General features: G+C 48.5%; 1 protein-coding gene across 1 annotated transcript in view; it reads left to right on the top strand.

Annotated features, from left to right (window-relative positions):
- Nucleotides 1-8,942: 8,942 nt before the first annotated feature.
- Nucleotides 8,943-21,452, top strand: part of CDC42BPB (CDC42 binding protein kinase beta) — a 102,620-nt gene continuing 90,110 nt past the window's right edge. Inside the window, exon 1 of the mRNA XM_043557066.1 lies at nt 8,943-9,537. Within this exon, the coding sequence (XP_043413001.1) occupies nt 9,363-9,537 (175 nt within the window). The 5' untranslated portion in view covers nt 8,943-9,362. The remainder of the gene's footprint in view (nt 9,538-21,452) is intronic.

Raw genomic sequence — 21,452 nt, 5'->3', positions numbered from 1 at the left:
CAGGGGCAGCAGGAAAGAGGCTGGCTGGAGCCCGGGGACAGAAGCAGCAGGAAAGAGGGATGGCTGGAGGCTGGGGACAGCTGCTCCAGAGGCTGTGGCCGCAGCAACACGGGAGGGGGAGGAGGGGAATCGATGGCCGTCTGACTCTGCGCCGAGCTCCCCATCCTATGGGTACAGGCCACTTGGAGCACAAAGCAGGAGGGCAGAGCGGACCTGTAGAGGCAGAGGCACACTACCCACCCTCGTGCCCTTTGGCGTCCACGCTGGTCCTACGGGGGAAACATGTCCTCCACTGATCGTTCTGGGTGATGATGACTGGGGAGTGAGCCATCCTGAGCCTTAGGCTTTGGGCATCAACAGCGCTCTTCGTGCAAAGGGCTCTTCGTATACAGGAAGACAGGCAGGCAGGAAACAGTCACCAAGGGGCATGCCTGCCGTAGCACCTGCTTCCAGGCACGTTCTTCAACCACTGACCCGCGTCCCTCCCCCTTCCGCAGGCCCGTCAGCAGCACTGTTCTTTTAGTCTTGGCGGGGTGACCCAGACTTTTGTTCCTTCAGGAGCCAAGTCCTTTATGGGCCTGTCATTAAGGAGCTCCCTTCCCTTGGGGCGCCTGGGTGGCTTAGTCAGTTGAGCGTCCGACTTCAGCTCAGGTCATGATCTCACAGTTCGTGAGTTCGAGCCCCGCGTCGGGCTCCGTGCTGACAGCTCAGAGCCTGGAGCCTGCTTCTGATTCTGTGTCTCCCTCTCTCTCTGCCCCTCCCCCGTTCATGCTCTGTCTCTCTCTGTCTCAAAAATAAATAAACGTTAAAAAAAAATTAAAAAAAAAAAAAAAGGAGCTCCCTTCCCTATCCCAGTAAGAACCCTGAATCACCACGGGGACACCTCCGGGCTCCGGACATAGTCCCCCTGGCCCAGCGTGTGGAACAAATTCCAATTCCCTCTGACGCTTGGGTTCGATATCCCAGGCAGCCAGTGACCACTCTTCTGCTGCTGGTTCCGTGGCATGAGGAACCAGAAAGAGCCAGTGGGGGGAGGGGGCGGCCTCGGCTTTAATTCACTGGAAGCATGACTGAGTTTCCTGATAAAGGCATTCCTCTCTTGGACACTAGCCCAAGGTCACAGGAAGGAAAGCACAAAGTCCTCCAGTGTTATTTGGTTGTAGTGAGAGGGGGAACTCTCACCTCCAGCGCGAGGCTCCTGGACCCAGGCGTGCAGGCTGTGGAGGGAGGGTGCCATGTATTGCCTTGGGGGTCAAGGCATACGCCACAGTCTGCAGGACAACGGTGTAAACTTGCAGGGCATTGGCGGTCGGCCAGCACCATAACTAGTCTTCTGCAGACCTTTCTCCCATTCTCTGAAGCCAGCTCCTTTGGGGTGTTGGGGCACATGGTAAGTTCAGGGAATTTCATGGGCATGGGCTTTCTCTGCCTTACTTCCTTCACCATATAATGAAGCCTTTGGTCTAGGGTGATGTTGCTTGAGTTGCCATGGCGATGGATAAATAAAACATGCTCCAAGTCTACAAATGGCGGTGCCGGTAGACGTGATGTGGCTGTAAAGGCAAGTACTGACCTGAAATATGCAAGGGCAAGTCACTGCCCATTCCGAGATGGAAGGGGTCTAATGTCGTCAACCTGGCCACAGGTTGTGGCCAGTGCCTGGTCCTCCTGGGGAATGGCACCATATTAAGAGCCCCCTGTGAGTCCCTAATGTTGACAAGGGGGGCACTAGCTTGACGGGAGTCAAGTCAGCCTTGGTCAGGGAAGTCCATGTGCCTGAGCCCCTGCAAAGCCTCTATACCTGCCTCCTTGGCCACTTGTTCATGGGCCTGTGATAGGGAGGAATGAGGCTGATGTCCTCAGAATGGATCATCTTGTCCATTTGACCTATAAGAGCCTCTTCCACAATAGATGCCTTTTTTAAAAAGACTTTTTTTGTTTATTTATGTATTTAGAGAGACAGAGAGAGAGCATGAGAGAGAGAGAGAGAGAGAGAGAGAGAGAGAGAGCGCACATGTGTGTGCAGGGGTTGGTAGAGGCGGAGAGAGAGAATCCCAAATAGGCTCCATGCTGTCAGCACAGAGCCCCATGTGAGGCTCAAACCCTTGAATTGTGAGATCATGACCTGAGCTGAAAGCAAGAATTGAACGCTTAACCAACTGAGCCACCCAGGCGCCCCAGTAGATGCCCTTTGATGAGCATTCTGTGCCCATCCCCAGAGATCCATCCACTTGCATTTCCCCTAGATCTCCTAGAAGAAGTTTATTCTTTCCAAGTCTCTGATTGGCCCGCCAACCCATTAGCCACTGTCCACGGATCAACACAGAAGTTTTGCCTTCTGGGGGAATTTCTCTTCACCGCTGCCTTTCAGGGCTTCCCCTGAGTGTGTCTGTAAAGCAGCAGCCATCCTCCTCTAGCTAGAGCCAGGCAGACCAATCTTTAAATCTGGCCCGTGCCTTTTCAATCCTTTTTTGATCGGCCACAGCACTTCCCATGAGGGTGTAGCTGTGGATTAAGAAGAGTTGGTAAAATAGTAGGAACAAATACGACAGAGGCTAAGCCACCTACTTATTCGTAAAGTTTACTCGTTCTTTCCAGGTCTGCTTGGGCCCAGTCTCATTTTATAATGGACTACTACATGCACATACAATTTTATGTTTTGGTGGATAAGATAACATCTATTTGGTAAAGGACAGCTTGGGTGGCATTGTTTCTTGGTGTCCATGGCCAAGTTTTAAGTCTGTATAAAGATCCAGCAGCAAGCCAGGAGCTGCCTTTGAACTGGAGAAGAGCTCTTGGAAGAAGAAGGCACGAATTTACTCCAAAACCCTGGGTGTATACACAGTGACTTTCCTATTGGGACTTTCCCCGCCAAGAGTCTCTGCCACTCACACTCAAAACAGGGTCTGCTGGGTCATAAGGCTCAAGTGGCAGGGCGGCTTGCACCAAAGCCTGGACCTGGTGGAAAGCTCATTTGTTCTTTGGGTTCCATTCAAAATTGGCAGTCTTAGAGGGTACCCAGTAATTAATCAGAGAAGCTCACCCAGGCAGTAAATGTGTCCATAAAATCGAACAAGGCCAATCGGGCATGTGCCTCTGTCTTCATGGCAGGCCTTGTTATGTCTGAAAATGTCTTCATCTTTTGAAAGCTATTTTTGCTGGGTATAGAATTCTAGGCTGGCAGTTTTTCTTTTCTTTCTGCATTTTAAAGATGTCGTTCCAAAGTCTTCACATTTACACAATTTCCAATGAGAAATTTGATGTCACCTTTATTTTGTTCTTCTGCTTGTGTCTTTATTCCCTGTTTTTGTTTGTTTGTTTGTTTGTTTGTTTTAAGTAACTGGTTTTGAGGAACTCAATTATGATGTGGCCTTATTATAGTTTTCTCCCGCCATGTTTCTTATGCTTGGGGTTTATTGAAATTCTTGGGTGTGTGAGCTTATAGTTTTCATTGACTTTGGAAAATTTTAAGCCATTAGTTTTTCAATTTTTTTAATGTCTCTCCTCTTTTTTGTTCTCCTTCAGGACCCCAATTATCCATGTATTGGGCCACAGTTCGCTCATGCTATTCACTTTTCTGGATTCTTTTTCTCACTGTTTTATTTTAAATAAATTCTATTGCTATGCTTTCAAATTCACTAATATTTTCCTATGTAATGTCTAATCTGCCATTAATCCCATACTGTATGTTTTCAAGAAGTTGTAGGTTTCATTTCTAAAAGTTCTATTACGTTAAAAGTTTTTTTTTTTTTTAATTTATTTATTTTGAGAGAGAGCACAGTGTGGTAGGGGCAGAGAGAGAGGGAGAGAGAATTCCAAGCAGGCTCCATGCTGTCAGCGCAGAGCCCAATGTGGAGCTCGAACTCACAAACCGTGAGGTCATGACCTGAGCTGAGATCAAGAGTTGGACGCCTGAGTGAGCCACCTAGGTGGCCGCTCTGTTACGGTTTTAAAAATATGTATTTTATGTAATATGGTTATAACAACTGTTTTAATGTCCTTTTCTGCTAATTCAAACATCTGTGTAAGTTCTGGGTTGGTTTATTTAATTGATTATTCTCCTCATTATGGGTTGTGTTTTCTCGCCTATTTGCGTGGTAATATATATATATTTTAAGATTTTATTTTTAAGCAATCTCTACCCCTAACATGGGGCTCAAACCCACAACCCCAAGATCAAGTCACATCCTCCCCCAACTGAGGCAGGTGCCCCAAATGCCTGGAAATCTTTGATTAGATGCCAGGCAGTGTGATTTTATATTTGGGGGGATGGATATTTTTGTGATCCTATAAAATTTCCTGAGCTTTGTTCTGGGATGCAGTTAAATTTCTTGGAAACACTTTGATATTTGGGGGTTTTGTTTTTATGACTTGTTAGGCAGATCTGAGCAGTGTTCAGTCTAGATAGAGCTAATTCCCATGTCCAAGGCACAACCTTCTTGAGAATTTTTTTTTTTGAGGGGGTGGGGTGGGTGGGGAGGAAGCAGAGGGAGAATCTAAGCAGGCTCCATGCTTAGTGTGGAGCCTGATGCGGGGCTCAATCCCACAACCCTGGAATCATAGCCTGAGCTGCAACAAAGAGTCAGATGTTCAACTGGCTGAGCCACCCAGGCGCCAAAACCTTCTCGAGAATTCTACCCCATGCTGGCGAATTATGAGTTTTTCAAGTCTGGCTGGTGGAAAACAACACCATTCTCAATCTGTGTGAGTACCAGGCACTATTCTCTCTAATCTTCTTGAATGTTCTTTCTCCAGCCTTGGGCAGTGTTCCTCCCACACAAGTGCTAGTCAGTATGCTGCTGGATACTCACTCAAGGGGGACCCTCTGCAGATCTCCAGGGTTCTTTCTCTGTGTAAAGTTCAGGTTTCGAGGGGGTAACAGGTGGAGAAACACAAGAACTGCCCTGCTAAAGGAACGATGACCTTTTTCCAGTGTGCATGTTATAAATTTATCGAACACTAAACTGAAATTTTTGAGGGACATCAAGAGACAACAAATGTAGAGCTCTCAAATGAGGTGGAAGATCACCACATGTAGCCTGTCAATGGAAAAGCATGGGAACCTGCCCCACACCCTGGAATAAAATGTGTATTTGACGATGTGGTCCTGCTGGGACACGGAGCATGGGGCACTCTCTCCTTTACCTGAAGCCCAGTGAGGGTGGCCTCCCAGGGGATTTCTCGGAGAGCTTCAAGATGTGGCCCTCCATTTGGGGGCCTTGTGGACTAGGGATGGACTGCCAGCCAGGAAAGGAGGGCTCATGAACTGCTTTGGAGGTGGAGCCCGAAGTGTGCTGCCATGTTGGGACCTGCCCACTCCTGAGTGTCTGTCAGAGCAAGGGAGGCAAGAGTGTCTCCTGTGGACAGATATGAGCTGTAGGGATGGGTCACCACCTGTCTAGTGGTCCCCATAGAGGGGCAAAGGGTCCCCTGCAGCCACCAGGTAAACACCCACCCAGAAAAGTGACACATTGCTCAGGAGAGGGAGGGAGCAGCAGGAGTCCGTGAATAGTCCCTGGGGCACAAGGAGAAGGGGTCATCAACTCTGCCAGATCAGAGGGGAGACTGTAGCTTCCCTCCTCCCTGGTAGTTGCCCACGTGGTTGGAAGCGGGGCCAGGCTGGCTGAGGCTCAAGAAGGAGCAAAAATGGCACCAAGCACGGCCCCCGTCCCCAGTTCTTGTCTCAGGCCCCCAAGCTGGGTGTGAGGGGAAGCTGTTAAATTAAATTAAGTTCCAAGGTTTCACTCTGCAGGCTGGGGCATTGCGATTTCTGACTCAAGACCCCGCGGCTTAAAGTCACCATAAGCTGTGCACATTTCAGGGAACTGGGTGTAAGGCTCTGCTTAGTCTGACTTGCTGTGCTGTGAAGACCAGAACCCCCCCACCCCCCCACCCCCCGGAGCCCAAGCAGGAGTTTATTGTAAGGATACTGCTACGGGCTCAATGTTTGTGTCCCCAAAACGCTTATGCTGAAATCCTAACCCCCAATGTGATATGTTAGGAGGTGGGGCCCTAGGGAGGTGATTAGGTCAGGAGGGTCGAGCCTCCTCTAATGGGATTATTGTCTTGTAGGAGGGCAAGGAGCTACCTCTTTCGACCACGTGAGAATACAGCAAGACAGCCCTCTATAAACAGGAATAGGGCAACTCACTCAGAACCTGATTGTGCCGGCACCCTGACCTGAGACTTGGAGCCTCCAGAACTGTTTATAAGCCACTCAGTCTACGGTATTCTGTGATAGCAGACAGAAATGATTGAGACATATACAGCGGAACCTCAAGGGTGCCCAAAGACACTGGGATTCCTTGGTCTGGGGGACCCAAGACTGCTCAATCCATCACCTGGTCAGAGTCCCCAGTTTCTGAAAAAAGAGCTCCAATGCATACCAGCTACCAACGTGAGCATTTACTATGAGCCAGGCACTGTTCAAAGTGCTCTACGGGGGTTAACTCATTAAAATTGTTTTTTAAGACACAGACAGAGAACGCGAGCAGGGGAGAGGGGCAGAGGGAGAGGGAGAGGGAGAGGGAGAGAGAGAGAGAGAGAGAGAGAGAGAGAGAGAGAGAGAGAGAAAGAAAATCTCAAGTAGTCTTCATGCCCAGTGTGGAGCCCGACGCAGGGCTCAATCCCACAAAAGTGAGATCATGACCTGAACTGGAATTGAATTAGACACTTAACTGACTGAGCCATGCAGGTGCCCCTTGTTTAATCCTTTCAGAGACTCACTGAAATACTGGGTAGGTCTTATTGTTATTCTTGCACTTCTGAGGGAACTGAGGCACAAAGATTTCTAGTTTTCTGAGAAGTGAGTAAGACCCATAAGTACTCACTGTCTCAAGTACTAAGGAAAACTACAGGGTGAATCTGAGACCTCATTCAGCCCGGGGGAGTTAGGCAAAGCCGTCCTGGAACGGGCAATGCTGAAATGGCTTTAGGTTGAGCAGACAAAATGAAGGTCGTCCAGGAGGAGCATCCAAGGTAGATGTCTTGGTAAGTGCAAAGGCCCTGAGGCAGGAGGGGGGCAGAATCAGTCGAGGGGCAGCAAGGTCAGTGAGACTGGAGTCAGAGAGTAAAGAGAGTAAGAATAGGGGTAGAGGGTGGAGCAGAGCCAGACAGCCTGCTGAGTCTGGAGACCAGAGAATACACAGTCCAAATAGGGACCCTAGGGGAATGGATACTGTTAGACTTCCACTGGGACAAAGACAAAGAATGGTGACTGTCCCAGACAAATTCAGCCTCATCACCCTACTTAAAAGCCAAGGTAGAGGAGCCTACGTGGCTGGGTCAGTTAAGCGTCTGCCTCCCTCTTAAAAAACAAACAAACAAACAAACAAAACCCAAAAAACCAAGGTAAAGAATTTGGTCTTTAGCTTAAAACCAGTGGGAAACCTTTGGGTTTGAGCCAGGTGGTCTGCTCAGTCCCACCTCCTCCCTTATAATTTGTACGTTGAAGTATCATACATATGAAGTGCACAAATATTTAGAACGCGGTTTAATTTATATGTATGTATAGATCTGTGTTACAAGATGGGTCTGGTCAAGACACAAAATGTTCCTAGCCTCCGGTTCATAACGTCTACTCTGAACTCTAACACCAAAAGATGGTTTTTGCCTGACTTTTAAAAATTAAGGGACCGGGTTCCTAGGTGGTTCAGTCCATTGAGCAGCCAACTCTTGATTCTGGCTCAGGTCATGATCCCAGGGTCCTCAGATCAAGCCCCGAGGCCAGCTCTGCGCTGGGTGTGTAGCCTGCTTAGGATTCTCTCTCCCTCTCTGCCGCTCCCCTGCTCGCACGCTCTCTCTCAAAAATTAAATAAAGGTGTAACATATACAGTGATGCGTACAGTTTGAAGAATGTTACTTACATGTAGTGCTGTATAACCAACACCTCAATATAATTACAAAACACTTCCAGCAGCCAGGATGGCTCCCTCCTACCCCTTTGCAGTCAATACTTCCTCCACAGGGGTAGCCACGATTCTGATTTGTCTCCCCAGATTAGTTTTGCGCCTTCAAAGCTCTACCTGCTCTACCTCCGTGCCCCGGATCCACCTAAGCCCCCACCCACTTGCTGGGGTCAGGGTTCCCACGGCCCTGCACCCTCGCTCCGGCTCTCACCCAGCCCGTGGTCTCAGTGCCCTCGCACGAGCTCCAGGCGGCCCCTGCTGTCCTGACGCCAAGGGTCTGTTTGGGTGGGGGAATTCTCCATCACCTTCCTTCCGCCAGCCCCCCAAATGCACCAACAATCTCAGGGAAGCAGAGACTCTCCCGGGACACCCAGCCTGGAGACAGCCGGCCGCCTCCTACCCAAGTGTCAGGCTAAGACATTTGTTTGCGGTTGGGGTAGGCTGGACGGCGGAATCTGAAGTGGCCACTGCGGGGGCACCACGAATTCACGAGGTGCAGGGTGGCCCGCTGGGTCGCCGCTCTGCAGGGGCCTCCGCCCAGTCCGGGCCGCGCGGGCTCGCGTTCAAGTCAGGCAGGCCCCCGCTTTCCAGGGCCGTTCCGAGCCCGGCCGCGCCCAGGTTTTAAACCAGCGGGTCACTCCGCCGAAGCCCCCTCCACCCCAGCAAGCAAGGGGTTTCCCCTTCGGGGCCCGAGACGCACGCGTGCGCGAGCGCAGACCCCGCACACCCGGGACCCGTCCACGAAGCGCTGGCGCACGCCTCCCGGGCGCCGTCGGCGCACGCGCGGGCGCGCAATCTCGGCGGCGCACTGGCTCGGCGCTCGCCCCGCCCCCGCCGCCTGGCCTTCCCAGCATCCCGGCCGCCCTACGGCAAGCGGCGAGGTCCCATCCCGCCGGGAGCCGGAGCCGGGAGCCGGGAGCGCAGGGGCGGGGCGGCGCGCTGAGGTCAGCGCGGCGGCGGCCGGCCCCGCCGTGGTTGGCTGCGCCCGCGCTGGCCGCGCCCTGGTTGGCTGCGGGCCGCGGGGCTGGGCCGCCTGGTCGGGGCTGGGGTCGGGGCTCGGGCGCCGGCCGGGCTTGCGCTGCGCTCCGCTCCGCGGCGCTCCAGGTCGGCGGACGGCGGCGAAGGCGAGGAGGGCGCGGCCGCGGGCGGGGCTGAAGGGCGCGCGGCGGGCGGCAGGGCGAGGCGAGGGCGGGCCGCGGCGGGCGGGGCGGGCGGCGGCGCCGAGGGGAGGAGACCGGCCCATGGACCCGCGGGGCCCGGCGCCCCAGACGCTGCGCCGCCGGGACCGAGCCCAAGATGTCGGCCTAGGCCGGGGCGCGACGACGCGGACGGGGCGGCAACGAGGCGCCGCTGCTGCCGGGACTCGCGGCTCCCGGGCCCCCGAGGGCTCGCCCTGACGGACTGGCCGAGCGGGCAGCGAGAGTCCGGCGCGTTGGGAGCGGGCCGCGCGGCACCATGTCGGCCAAGGTGCGGCTCAAGAAGCTGGAGCAGCTGCTCCTGGACGGGCCCTGGCGCAACGAGAGCGCCCTGAGTGTGGAGACGCTGCTCGACGTGCTCGTCTGTCTGTACACCGAGTGCAGCCACTCGGCCCTGCGGCGCGACAAGTATGTGGCCGAGTTCCTCGAGTGGGGTAAGTGCGCGCGGGGCTCCGGCCTGCCCTTCCGCCCCTCCGACCCCGGCCCGCTCCTCCTCCCCGCCCTCGGGCTTCCGCTCCGGCCTCTCCAAGCCCCCAGCCCCGCCGCCCCCTTCCTCTAAGGCCGCTCCTCGCGCCCTCGCCCCTCAGCGGCTGGCGATCCCCTCCCTGCCCTCCTCCTCGGCCCTGGCGCACCCGCGTTCGGCCGTCCCGCCCCCTCATCCTGCCCCTGGGAGCCACATCCTCCGTTCCCACCCCCACTCGCTCCCCGCCGCCGGCCATCGCCCGGGCCGCTTCCTAGATCCACCCTCCGAGTCTGGATATCATTTCCTGCAGCACTCCCCGGGAAATCCGCCCCCGCCCCTCGCTCTGGGGTCCGGAGTCGGCGTGGAGGCCCCCCCTCCCCGCGTCCGCCCCCGCACGCCCTGCTAGCTTGCGGGGGCAGCCGCGCGTGATTTTTGCGTCTGCCTCCTGCACCGCCCGGTGGGCCCCCTACTCGCATGTGCATTTCCGGGGAGACCCATTCTAAGGGTGACAGCCAGCCTACACCCCCTTGACGTCCAGGCCCTGAACACCCTTTACTGTGGCACCTCCAAGGGAGTTTTCGGGTTAAAAGCCTTATTTTGCGAGAGCAAATTGATTTTTTTTTTTTTTTCATCGTAATTGTGCTAGATTCTTGTAATACGTTGGGCGTAGCTGCAACTGTCAGTATACGGAAGACGTTTAAAAACTTTCTTCCTCAGATGTCTGCGTGCTTTCTGTAGTTTATTCAAGGATCTATAGGACTGTAATCATTGATCAAATAACGTACTTAGCTTTAGTAGGATAAACGTTCGATTAGGCCGTTTGACGATCATAAGAATCCCGAAGATAGCTACAAGCGTCAAGTAAAACCCTTTCACTTCCTCTCTAACGTGGCCATCCTGTCAAGACCCTCAGACTCCCCTGGAACGACCTGGTAGGAAGATGCAGTGCTCACGTTCAGGGCAGACCATGCAGACCCTCCCCTTGGGTCACTTGCGTCATTGGGTTGGGGCTGTGCAGTTTGAGCCGGTAATTTCTAATCTTTGGGCCTGACGAAGCTGATAGTTACGTGAAGAAACAAATGTGTTCTCAGGTGAGGCCTCCTACTCTGCCAGAATGGCAACTGGAATTTGGGGTTTTGTTTACTCACAGTACTCAAGTTGAGATATTCTCTAGACGGCTTCTGTGTTTTGCCCTATAGGGAAACGATGTTTTGTGAGAGCAGAGGCAGAAAGAGGTCTAGAGCCCCAAGACAGCCCCTTATGCTTTATTTCGGTGGGCACCACCATTCTTGGTTATTTACAACATCAGTGAAATGAGCGTATTTACTTTCCGGGGTCCTTTGTCAGTGACCTGGTTTCCAACCAAATAACTCACTTTCACAGTCTGGCGCTGGGTACATCTGAGCCTTCTGAATATTGTATTTGCCTTGCCTTTCTGAGGCATTTGATCTTGACATCCAGACAGATCGACCGTCAGGTCGACTCGGTGCCGGTGTGTGAGTAAAAGTGGGACTGAAAGAAGGAAGCAGAGGGAGGGCAGTGCTAGTGCAAATGTGTGCTGCAGCTGGCCTCTGGCCTGCGAGCTGAGTAGCGCCCCTGTGGGGCTCCGTCTGAGAGCTGGACAGCCTATACAGCCGGGGTTCTTGCCTAGTCTGCACACCACCCGACGGTACCAGCCCCTCCGAGAGCTGGTGGGCTTCGCACGAGCAGGCTCTTCTCAGCATGTGGGGAGGTCTTACGAGATTTGACCTTTCCAAATCTGGACAGAAGCCATGTGCTAGAATTTAGAAATATTTTCAAAATTGGATTCTGGCTCTTTGGAAATTATGATTGCAAATAAACTACGTCGTCCTAACAACTCAGCTTGCACAGAAGTGTAAAGCTTAAATTACAGGGAAGAAAAATGGTCTTAAGTTTAAGGTGGCATTTTAATGAATTACTAATACTACTAAACACTACTTCTAGAATAGAAGTATTGAATTTCATGCATGTTAACATCATACACCATTGTAACTCTACAGAGGTGCGTTACCGGTTAAGATTATGTGCAGTCATACTTTAGTGTACTTAGAACGCCTAGTAACTGCCTTTGGAAGGTGAAAAATGGTCCGTCAGGTGGAACTGTGGAGCCTTATTAGGCGCCCTGACTTCCAAGAGGAATTACTTCTCCTCTGGAAACAGATAGAAGCTATCCGTCCGCCTGGGGGTTGTTGAGTCGTTGGAGTCACACACCCCCCCCCCCCCCCCCCCCGCCCCGCATGATGTTTGAAACTTCCAGTGTGTGGAGTCCTGTCCTGCAGAGGGCCAGCCTCTGCCCACCTCCCAAATCTTGCTAGGTAGGTGTGTCTAATGACAATTAGGTAGAAATCTTGAAACTTAATGAAGAAACACAGCTTAATCAGCCCAGATTTTGACACTTAGGGAGGAATCTTTGGGGAAATTTGGAAAGTACAGGTATTCAAGTTTTTAAGGTTTTTTTTTTTTTTTAATTTTTTTAAACATTTATTTCATTTTTGAGGGACAGAGAGAGTGTGTGAGTGGACGAGGGGCAGAGAGAGAGAGAGAGGAGACACAGAATCTGAAGCAGGCGCCTGGCTCTGAGCTGTCAGCACACAGCCCGGTGCAGGGCTGGAACCCACAAGCCACGAGATTACGACCCCAGTGGAAGTCAGACGCTTAACCGGCTGAGCCACCCAGGGACCCCTCAAGTTCTTAAGTTTTAAAAGCAGACTTCCTGGCTCTTATTTTCTTATTGCCACAGAGGTTGCACGGGACCAGAGTCCTCTTGGCCTTCATTGCAGGTCTTTAATTTTCCCTTGATTATGTTTATAGTTTGATTAGTTTTCCTCTCTGAAATCCTGGACCTTAATTTAAACTTGGAAATACCTTGCTTTGCCTGTGTATTTCTTTAAACTATATTTTAATGCAAATTGGATACCATTTAAAATAGAACACTATGAAGCACTTCGAAATTTCTACAAGTAAACAGCACAAATACAAGTAAAGGAGGTGAAGTTGTTACCTGTTAACTTTTATCTTTGTTATATAAAAATATTTTCACGTGTTAAATTTTTTTTTTTTCATGGCTTAAGTATAATGGCTCGTGTTGCAGCTAGATGAAGATGATGTTCGAAGTCCCCGCCTGTTGGCATTGGCTGGACCACAGGGGCCTGTGCTCTGGCTCTCGTGTGGCCTGCAGACCAGGTGGGAAGCCTAGAGCCCACGTCTGGTGCAGGCACGCCTTGTGGGTGCACACCTCAGTGTGGGTTTCCCGATTTGTGGTCCGGGCCACCTTCCTTTACCCTGCCACTGTACTTCCTCTAAAGGAATGGAATTAATCTTTGCTAGCCCTCTTTAATTTCCTCATTTGTGGCTTTTCTCGTTACGAATGCAGCAGTACCTTCCGAGAGCTCTCTGTCGTCCATGTGAATTCCTGTAGCTGTTGGCATGGGGTCCCCAGCCCCAGCTGTGAGTGGAATGGCTCTCCCCAAATTTTATACCAGTAGGCTTAACTGGTGGTGCTAAACATCTCAGGGTACATTTTAGTCTCACTGGTTTCTTCAGGTAGAATGTGCATCGCGTGGGAACACCTTGAGAAGTAGGTCTCGTGAATAAGATCTGAATTTGAGGGAGTCAAACCCAAATGTTGGGTTTGCATAATAAAAATTAATGTAACTTGTAAGTAGCTATTTGAAACGCACGGTGTTTGACTACACGGCATGTGATGAGGCGGTTGAAACCATTAAACGTTAACAAGCCAGCCTTCCCTTTTTTCTCCTAAAACCTCATCCACGAATTGGGTTTTGCGGTAAACAGCAGTGTCTGTTGTACATCTAGGCCTTAAATAAAAACACTGGAATTGGAGTGAATTGCTCTCAAACAGGATACCACTGCGTGAGCCCCTTGAGAAAGTTGATGATGTGCAGCCGATTGCTGGGCAAGCAGACAACTAACTCAAGTGCACCTGAGGCAAAATAATCCCACTAGGACGGGCTTGCTGGGGTGGCTCCTCCTGCCTCTGCCCCCTTCCTGTTGCAGAGCCTGCTGCCCTCAGAAGTCTGCCGTGTGTGCTGACGTCTGTGATGCTGGATAAACACATGAGCAAACAGGGCTGTTAATTCCAAACTATATTAAGTACGGTGAAACCGTTGAGTGCTTTTCTTGGTAAAGAGACAAAAAGTATTTTTTGAGACTAATAAGGTAAAAGGATCTTGCTGGAAGAAACCAGATAGAGGTTTTTACCTCTTTTTTTTTTTAATCAAAAAGGAGAAAAAGTAAAATTAAAGAAATTTTGAAAGAGTTTTTTAAAAACCCACGAAAACTCTAGGGGCGCCTGGGTGGCGCAGTCGGTTAAGCGTCCGACTTCAGCCAGGTCACGATCTCGCGGTCTGTGAGTTCGAGCCCCGCTTCGGGCTCTGGGCTGATGGCTCAGAGCCTGGAGCCTGTTTCCGATTCTGTGTCTCCCTCTCTTTCTGCCCCTCCCCCGTTCATGTTCTGTCTCTCTCTGTCCCAAAAATAAATAAACGTTAAAAAAACCCACGAAAACTCTAATCACATCATCTAACGAATCCCCGTAACATAACACCTTTTAGTCCCTGTCCCGAGTTTAAGTTTGATTCTTAGCTTCTTAGAACGGTCCAGAATGACAGTATGGTAAGGTTACCTTAAATTTGTGTGAAAAGCTCACACAAATACTCTCTTATCTCTTAGTGAGAGATGGATGAGAGGAAGATAACACTTTCCTTAGATTTAAAATCGGAAGTGTTTTGACCATCTGAATTATATATATACGGACTTAAAAATCTGCCAGAGACAACTATTTTTTTTGAGGACAGATGGATACTAACTATGAAATAAAGGTCGTACTTTACAGCATGATTTGAACAATCTGTGTTGTATATTAGGTTTTTGGTCAGTTTCACTGACTGGTAGGTAACTGGCAACAAAATTGTTCTCAGATTAAAATTTTGCAAAAAGGATCAGTTGTATCATAAGAGACTTTGGATTTTGTTATCTTTCGGAAAGAATTAGAAACTCAGGGAGAAATTGAAATCGAATCATGTTTCAGTCCAATCCTGTCTTTGTATTGGAGCTGCTTTGGAGACAGACGAACTTACTGTAAGGTTACTCCTGATGTCACTGGGACGCAGTGATTTCTCCAGCCTCCGCAGTCAAGAGTCCTGGGTTCAAACACTGTTAGGGATTTGAGCGATCATCTGATCTGCCCTCCACCCCTGTCCCTGTTGCCCTTGGGTAACCGAGGCTCTTGACATTTTCCCTGATCATTTCAGAACCAGCTTCTGGTGGGGGTTCTCTTCTCCACGGACCACCATTAGCCTGGGACTGCCTCTCAGACACCTGCTTTGAAACCCCTATTTTATTGTAGCTTTCCCCTCGTTCCCATCAGCACCTGCCTCGCTGAAGCTCTCAAGCCCACAGACCCAAATGAATTCCTTTCTTGCTGTAGGATTTAACTCCCTCCACCAGGCATCCTAAAATCCTGCTGTTGGGATGCCCTGGGTGGTTCAGTCGGTTAAGCGTCCGACTTCCGCTCAGGTCATGATCTCGCGGTTCATGACTTCAAGCCTTGTGTTGGGCTCTGTGCTGACAGCTCGGAGCCTGGAGCCTGCTTCCTATTCTGTGTCTCCCTCTCCCTGCCCCTCCCCCGATCACACTCTGTCTCCCTCAAAAATAAACAAACGTTAAAACAACAAAACAGAACAAAAAACCCGGCTGTTCATTCCATCATTCCCTCGTTTTAATGCTTCATACTCTGTTATGTTTAATAAATCAGGTAAAATTGACCAAGAAAGACCCACCTAACCTTAGTTGTAGAAGTTGAGATTGACGGCACTTCCGACCATACCGTGGAGTGATTTTCTCCAAATATAACGTTACCTTTATTAAAGTAATGCATTTACTGAGTAACTCTGGGTTCGGACTTTCACAAGCAGCCACTTCCAGCCCCTCTGTTTCTGTTTAATAATCCCCTGTCTCAGATCCCATTCAGCGGCCAGTGACAACCAAACAACGGCAACTGAACCCAAATCAGGGTGACTTCTATCTCGTGTGGAATTGGCCTGTGGGCAGTGCAGGGTAAGGCAGCAGCCCGTGCCAGGAAGTCTTCAGGGACCAGGGCCTGCTGCCCTCAGCCCAGCATCTTCATCCTAGGCAGTAGGTGCCGTGTTCCTGTGGGAGAGAGCGAGCATCTTGGATACTGGTTATTTAGCAATTCTTGCCTCAGATTCCATGCCTCTGTAAAGCGTGCTTGTACTGCTCACTTTCTGACTTCTCCGTTGACTTCTGTTGAGGGAAAGAAGGCTGTAGAACTTCTATATTCCTTCCCTCCCTGCCTGTCCCCTCTCTTCCTTTTTCCAAATATGGTTATATAAGAATTTCTGTTTAAGTTGGTAGTGTTTATGTTATCATTAGGCAAATAAATACCTTAACAACTGAGCCACATGGGGTGCAGTTAGTGCCCTGTCTTGACCGAGATGGAATTATTTCTGTGTTGATTGGAATGCATTACGTTTTCTCCCTTTAGCTTAGATGCCCGTGTGCAGTGCTCAGTACAGGCCCAGCTTTGTAACTGGAGCGCCTCGTCCCCCGCCTCGCCCGTCACCTTCCACCCCTCAAAGCCTTTTGTTTTCCTCTTGTCTAGGCCCATTGCGCTCTGAGCCCACTGCTTAGCAGTATTCCTAGGACTTCTCTTCATTCCTTATGGGGACTTTTTTGGTGTCTTTCTGTTGAATTCCCCTTTCTGGATTTCATACCCTTTTCCTTTTGATAGAGCTAGAAGAAGGGCTTCCCTGAGAAAAGGTTCATCAAGAGATCATTTTTTGAGACCTGAAAAGGCTTCTTCCTTACATGTTGAATGACAGTCTGCCTGGGTATTGAATTCTAGGGTAGAAGTAATTTTTCCCTAGGAGTGTGAAAGCGTTTCTCCATTACTGTCCACCTTCTGCTGTTGGTAATGAGCAGCCCGACCCCATTGTGATCCCCCAGACTTTGTGTGACTTGTCTGGAAACTCTCGGTCTTCTTTTCACTAACCTCAGCGCTCCTTGGTGGGTCTTTCGGGTGGGGACACTGGGTCCTATGGCTCTGGAAGCCTTCCATACTGTCTCTTGATGGTTTCTTCTCTGATTTCTCCATTGTAGCCTTTGTGATCTCCTATTATTCAGGTGTTGGACCTTCTAGAGTGTGCTGCTAATTTCCTTTTCCTGCGTTTTTCCATTCATTTATCTGCTTGCTCTGATTTTTTGGGAAAAGGTCCTCAACTGTGTCTTCTACTGCTTACATTGCTCTTTTATTTCTGCTGTGATATTTTTCACTTTTGCTCTCAGCATTCCTTTTTATAACATCCTGTTTTTGTTTCGTGAAAGCGATGCACTTTTTTTAAACATTTCTTTTTGTTCATTTTGTGTTGATTTCTGTGCACACGTAGATGTTATGTAGACATTTTCTTCTCTTTCCTGCGTTGTCTCTTCTGAGTTTTCCTTCTCTTTTCTGCTTTGCTCCTTGTCTTTGAGGTCAGAACCCTTTCTCTGAATGTCTGCTGATTGTTGGCTGTCTTTTCGTAATTGCGAGTGGACCGATTGAAAACTCCCCGTGTGCATGGACAAACTTTAAGTGTGGAGTCTCACCATTAGGAGATAGGACAGGGGCCCACCAATTTGAGAGGTACTACCAGAAGTTGCTAATTTTTTCTCTGGACCTGTCAGTTCCCGCAGAGTGGTGTTTCTGGTCCTGTCTGGGCAGTGGGGGTATTGTGGATATGCCGGCTTTTGGGGAAGGTGGGATAAGGTGGAGAGTTGATGGGGAAGGGACAGAAGGAGTTCTGGGGTGTAGCTGCTGCTCCTATAGATTTGAAGCCAGTCCCATTTTCTTTCTGTTACTGTTTGGACCCCCAGAGATCCCGGTGCTTCTAATCATTCCTGAGCCGCCTAACCCCTACCTCACATGCAATAACTTTTGGTTTTCTAGCTTTGCTAAATTAGTTACCACTTGGCCACTTTCTTTTCCCACTGTGCAAGATTACGTTAACATTTCTAGGCTGCTGTCATCTGTCATTCATTCAACAAGTATTTTTTTAAGGACCTGAAAAGTGCCAGGCACTGCAGTGGTTAACGGAATACCTGTTCTCCTGGAGCTCACGTTATCCATGAAGCTGTGTCTCGTTGTAGTCATACGCTGTCATTCTACTAGGGTTTCCAGATGGTGTAAAGATAAGGTAGGTTTTCTGAAAGGTACCCTATTTTTCATTTCTGTATGAAGTCAGGAGAGACTTGGATGTATTGGCATTTCTATTCCTATACTTACTCATTTATTAGAAAGCTTCTCCCCTAAGTAGAAGGAAGACATGGAAATGTGGGAGGGCAGGTTTTTCTCTAGGAACTGCATTCTAGTGGGACAGGGAGAGGAAGAGGGAAAAGGGACGTGAAGAAACGGGAGTTACATGATGGGGGTGCACTGAAAACAGAAAGAGGGGTGCCTGGAAAATGCTTCTTCAGATTGCTGCTAACCGGCTACTCTAGGGTGGGTGCAGGGGTGAAGCCAGGAGGGACCTCTGGAGACCATAGCGTGGAGATGTTTGCAGTTCGGTGTTTGTGACTCGGGCCATGTGCGTAAACTTTGACCTTTCTTTACGTGACACAGAGGTGATTCTGTTTAACTCCAAGTTCTTGGTCTGTAGGAAGATACCACCAATTTAAAATCAAGAGCAGAAGGAGAAATGTTCTTGCCACTCATAATTTTCTAAAAACATAAATAACAGAAATGAAATCCAAAGGTATTCCATGACACCGTGACACCCAAATTCCATTTTAAGGCTGTTGTACTTTACCCTTTTCCTGTGAAAGAATTAAACTGAAATCATTGGATTTCTCTCTTTTTGTTTAAAAAAAGTAAAATCAGGGAGTTGAATTTATTTTTCAACTTATATATTAAGTATATTATAAAAATATATTTTTAACTGGAAATAGTATTATTTATTTATTTTTAATTAATTAATTTTTTTTTTTTTTAAAGTAGGCTCCATGCTCAAGGTGGGGCTTGAACTCATGACCCCAGGATCAGGAGTTGCATGCTCTACCGACTGAGCCAGCCAGGCACCCCTGGAAATAGTATTTCTGTTCTTCACTGTTGAGAAAGATGTTGATTTCATAATTAATGGGTATACAGCAATCCTTTAAAAATAATTTTGCAACTCTGTCACAAATGGATTTGCTCCATTTTTTAACTTTAAGTATTTGAGATCAGATTGTTGAAAAGGCTGTAAGTGTATTAACAAACCACCTTTTTGATGTGCCTTTATTTTTTTTTAATGTTTATTTATTTATTTTGAGAGAGAGTGAGGGAGCAGGGGAGGGGCAGAGAGACGGAGAGAGAGAGAGAATCCTAATACCAGACTTGAACCCACCAACCATGAGATCATGACCTGAGCCAAAACCAAGAGTTGGATGTTTAACTGACTGAGCCACCCAGGTGCCCCTCTGATGTACCTTTAAAGTTAATCTGGGAAAATGTCGATGAAACACTGCTTTCGGGTATGTGGGATATATTGTCTAATTAGCAGCAAATTGGGAAATTACTGGGAGTGCTCTATTCCCAGTTTCAGCAGTTAATTCAAGTGTCAGGGATGGCATTTTTATATTAGACTGTATCAGGACAAGAAATGTTTCTGAAAACATCAGCATTATTATGGTTTTATGTAACCAAAGTGATAAGCCTGGATATGTTTTCTTCTAGAAATATTTATTTTTTTAAAAAGCAAGGTTTGCATTTATGAAGTTTTGATAATCCTTGTGAAATAATATGTTAAGATGGTTACTGAAACAAAAGCTGCTGTCTATCAGCAATATGAGAGAAATTTAAATTACCTGGCTGATTAAGCTTACTTTAGTTGGAAAGAAACATTTCTCTGCCTTTTACAATTACCAGATGATTTATTTACTTTTTCTTTCTTTTTTTGGTAACAGCTTTATTGAGATATATATAATTCACATACATTTTACCTGTTTAAATGGTACAGTCCAGTAGACTATATTAATAGAGTTGTGCAATCATCTCTACTCTGTAATTGCAAACATTTTCATCACCTCTGAAAGAAGCCCTGTACCCTTTAGCTGTCACCCCACCTCCCTCCTTTCCACTGATCTCATCTCATTATATATTTACCTGTTATGGACATTTCATATAAAAAAATTTTTTTAATCATTATTTATTTTTGAGAGAGTGAGAGAGAGACAGAGTGAGAGCAGGGGAGGAGCAGAGAGAGAGGGAGATACAGAATCCGAAGCAACTCCAGGCCCCGAGCTGTCAGCACAGAGCCCGACATGGGGCTCAAACCCATGAACCGTGAGATCATGACCTGAGCCGAAGTCGGATGCCCAACTGACTGAGCCACCCAAGCGCCCCCTGGACATTTCATATAAATGGAGTCTTACAGTATGTGGTCTTAAAAATTTTTTTTACTTATTTTGAGAGAGAGAACACGAGCAGGGGAGGGACAGAGAGAGAATCCCAAGCAGGCTCTGTGCTTTCAGAGATGTGTCTCAGTCTCATGCACTATCAGATCATGACATGAGCCAAAATCAAGAGTCAGAGGCTTAACCGACTGAGCCACCCAGGCGCCCCAATATGTGGTCTTTTGTGACTGGATTCCTTTTGCTTAGCATCGTGTATTTCGAGGTGTCTCTGTATTTCGTTCCTTTCTGTTCCAGATAACATTCTGTGACACGGATAGTCCACTTGTTTATTCACTCAGCAGTTGATGGATGTGTGGGTTGTTTCCACCTTTTGGCCGTTGTAAAGAATGCTGCTGTGAACATTAATGCACCAACTTTTGTGTGGACATACGTTTTTCATTTCCCTTGGGTGTATGCCTGGGAGTAGAATTGCTGGATCATTCGGTAACTCCGTGCTTAACATTTTGAGGAACTGCCGGATTGTTTTCCATAGAAGCACGTAAAGGTTCCAGTTTCTCCATATCCTTACCAACAATTGGTATTGTTTGTCTCTTAAATTCTAGTCGTCCTAGTTGGCATGAAGTGGTCTCTCATTTTAGTGCAAGTGAGCAAGGAGCAGAGCGCGAGAGAGAAGTGGGGTTCATCTGGGGCTTGTGATCTTTACCCGATGCGGGGCTCGAGCTCACCAGCTGTGAGATTGTGACCTGAGCTGAAGTCACAGGCTTAATGACTGAGCCACCCAGGCGTCCTCTCATTTTAGTTTTGATTTACTTTTTTCCTAAAGGCCAATGGTGTTGAGCATCCTTTCTTGTGTTTATTGGTCATTTCTATGTCTTCTTCGGAGAAATATCTGTTCTTTTGCCCATTTTTAAATTGTGTTGTCTTTGTTGTTGAGTTGTAAGAGTTCTTTATATATTCTGGATATTGAGCCTTTATCAAATGTATAATTTGCAAATAGTTTCCTTTATACTGTGGGTTGTCATTTCACATTCTTGATAGTTTCCTTTGAGGCACAGAAATTTTTTTTTTAATTTTTTAAAAATGTTTATTTTTGAGAGACAGAGAGAGAGAGAGAGAGAGAGAGAGAGAGAGACAAAGCATGAGTGGGGGAGGAGCAGAGAGAGAGGGAGACACAGAATCCGAAGCAGGCTCCAGGCTCTGAGCTGTCAGCACACAGCCCATCACGGGGCTTGAACCCACCAGCCGTGGGATCATGACCCAAACTGAAGTCGGACACCCAACCAGGACTGAGCCACCCAGGCGCCCCATGGCACAAAAGTTTTTAATTTTGATGAAGTTTAGTTTAACTTCCCTTTCGTTGCTTTTGGTGTCATAACCAAGAATCCATTGCCAAATCCAAGGTCACAATCTTCTAAGAGATTTGTAGCTTCAGATCTTACCTTTAGGTCTTTGATCCAT

The sequence above is a fragment of the Prionailurus bengalensis genome, chromosome B3 (genome assembly GCF_016509475.1).
Source record: "Prionailurus bengalensis isolate Pbe53 chromosome B3, Fcat_Pben_1.1_paternal_pri, whole genome shotgun sequence".
NCBI classification, from domain to species: Eukaryota; Metazoa; Chordata; class Mammalia; order Carnivora; family Felidae; genus Prionailurus; species Prionailurus bengalensis.
Note: the sequence above shows the minus strand (reverse complement) of the source record. Positions and strands in the feature narration are given on the sequence as shown.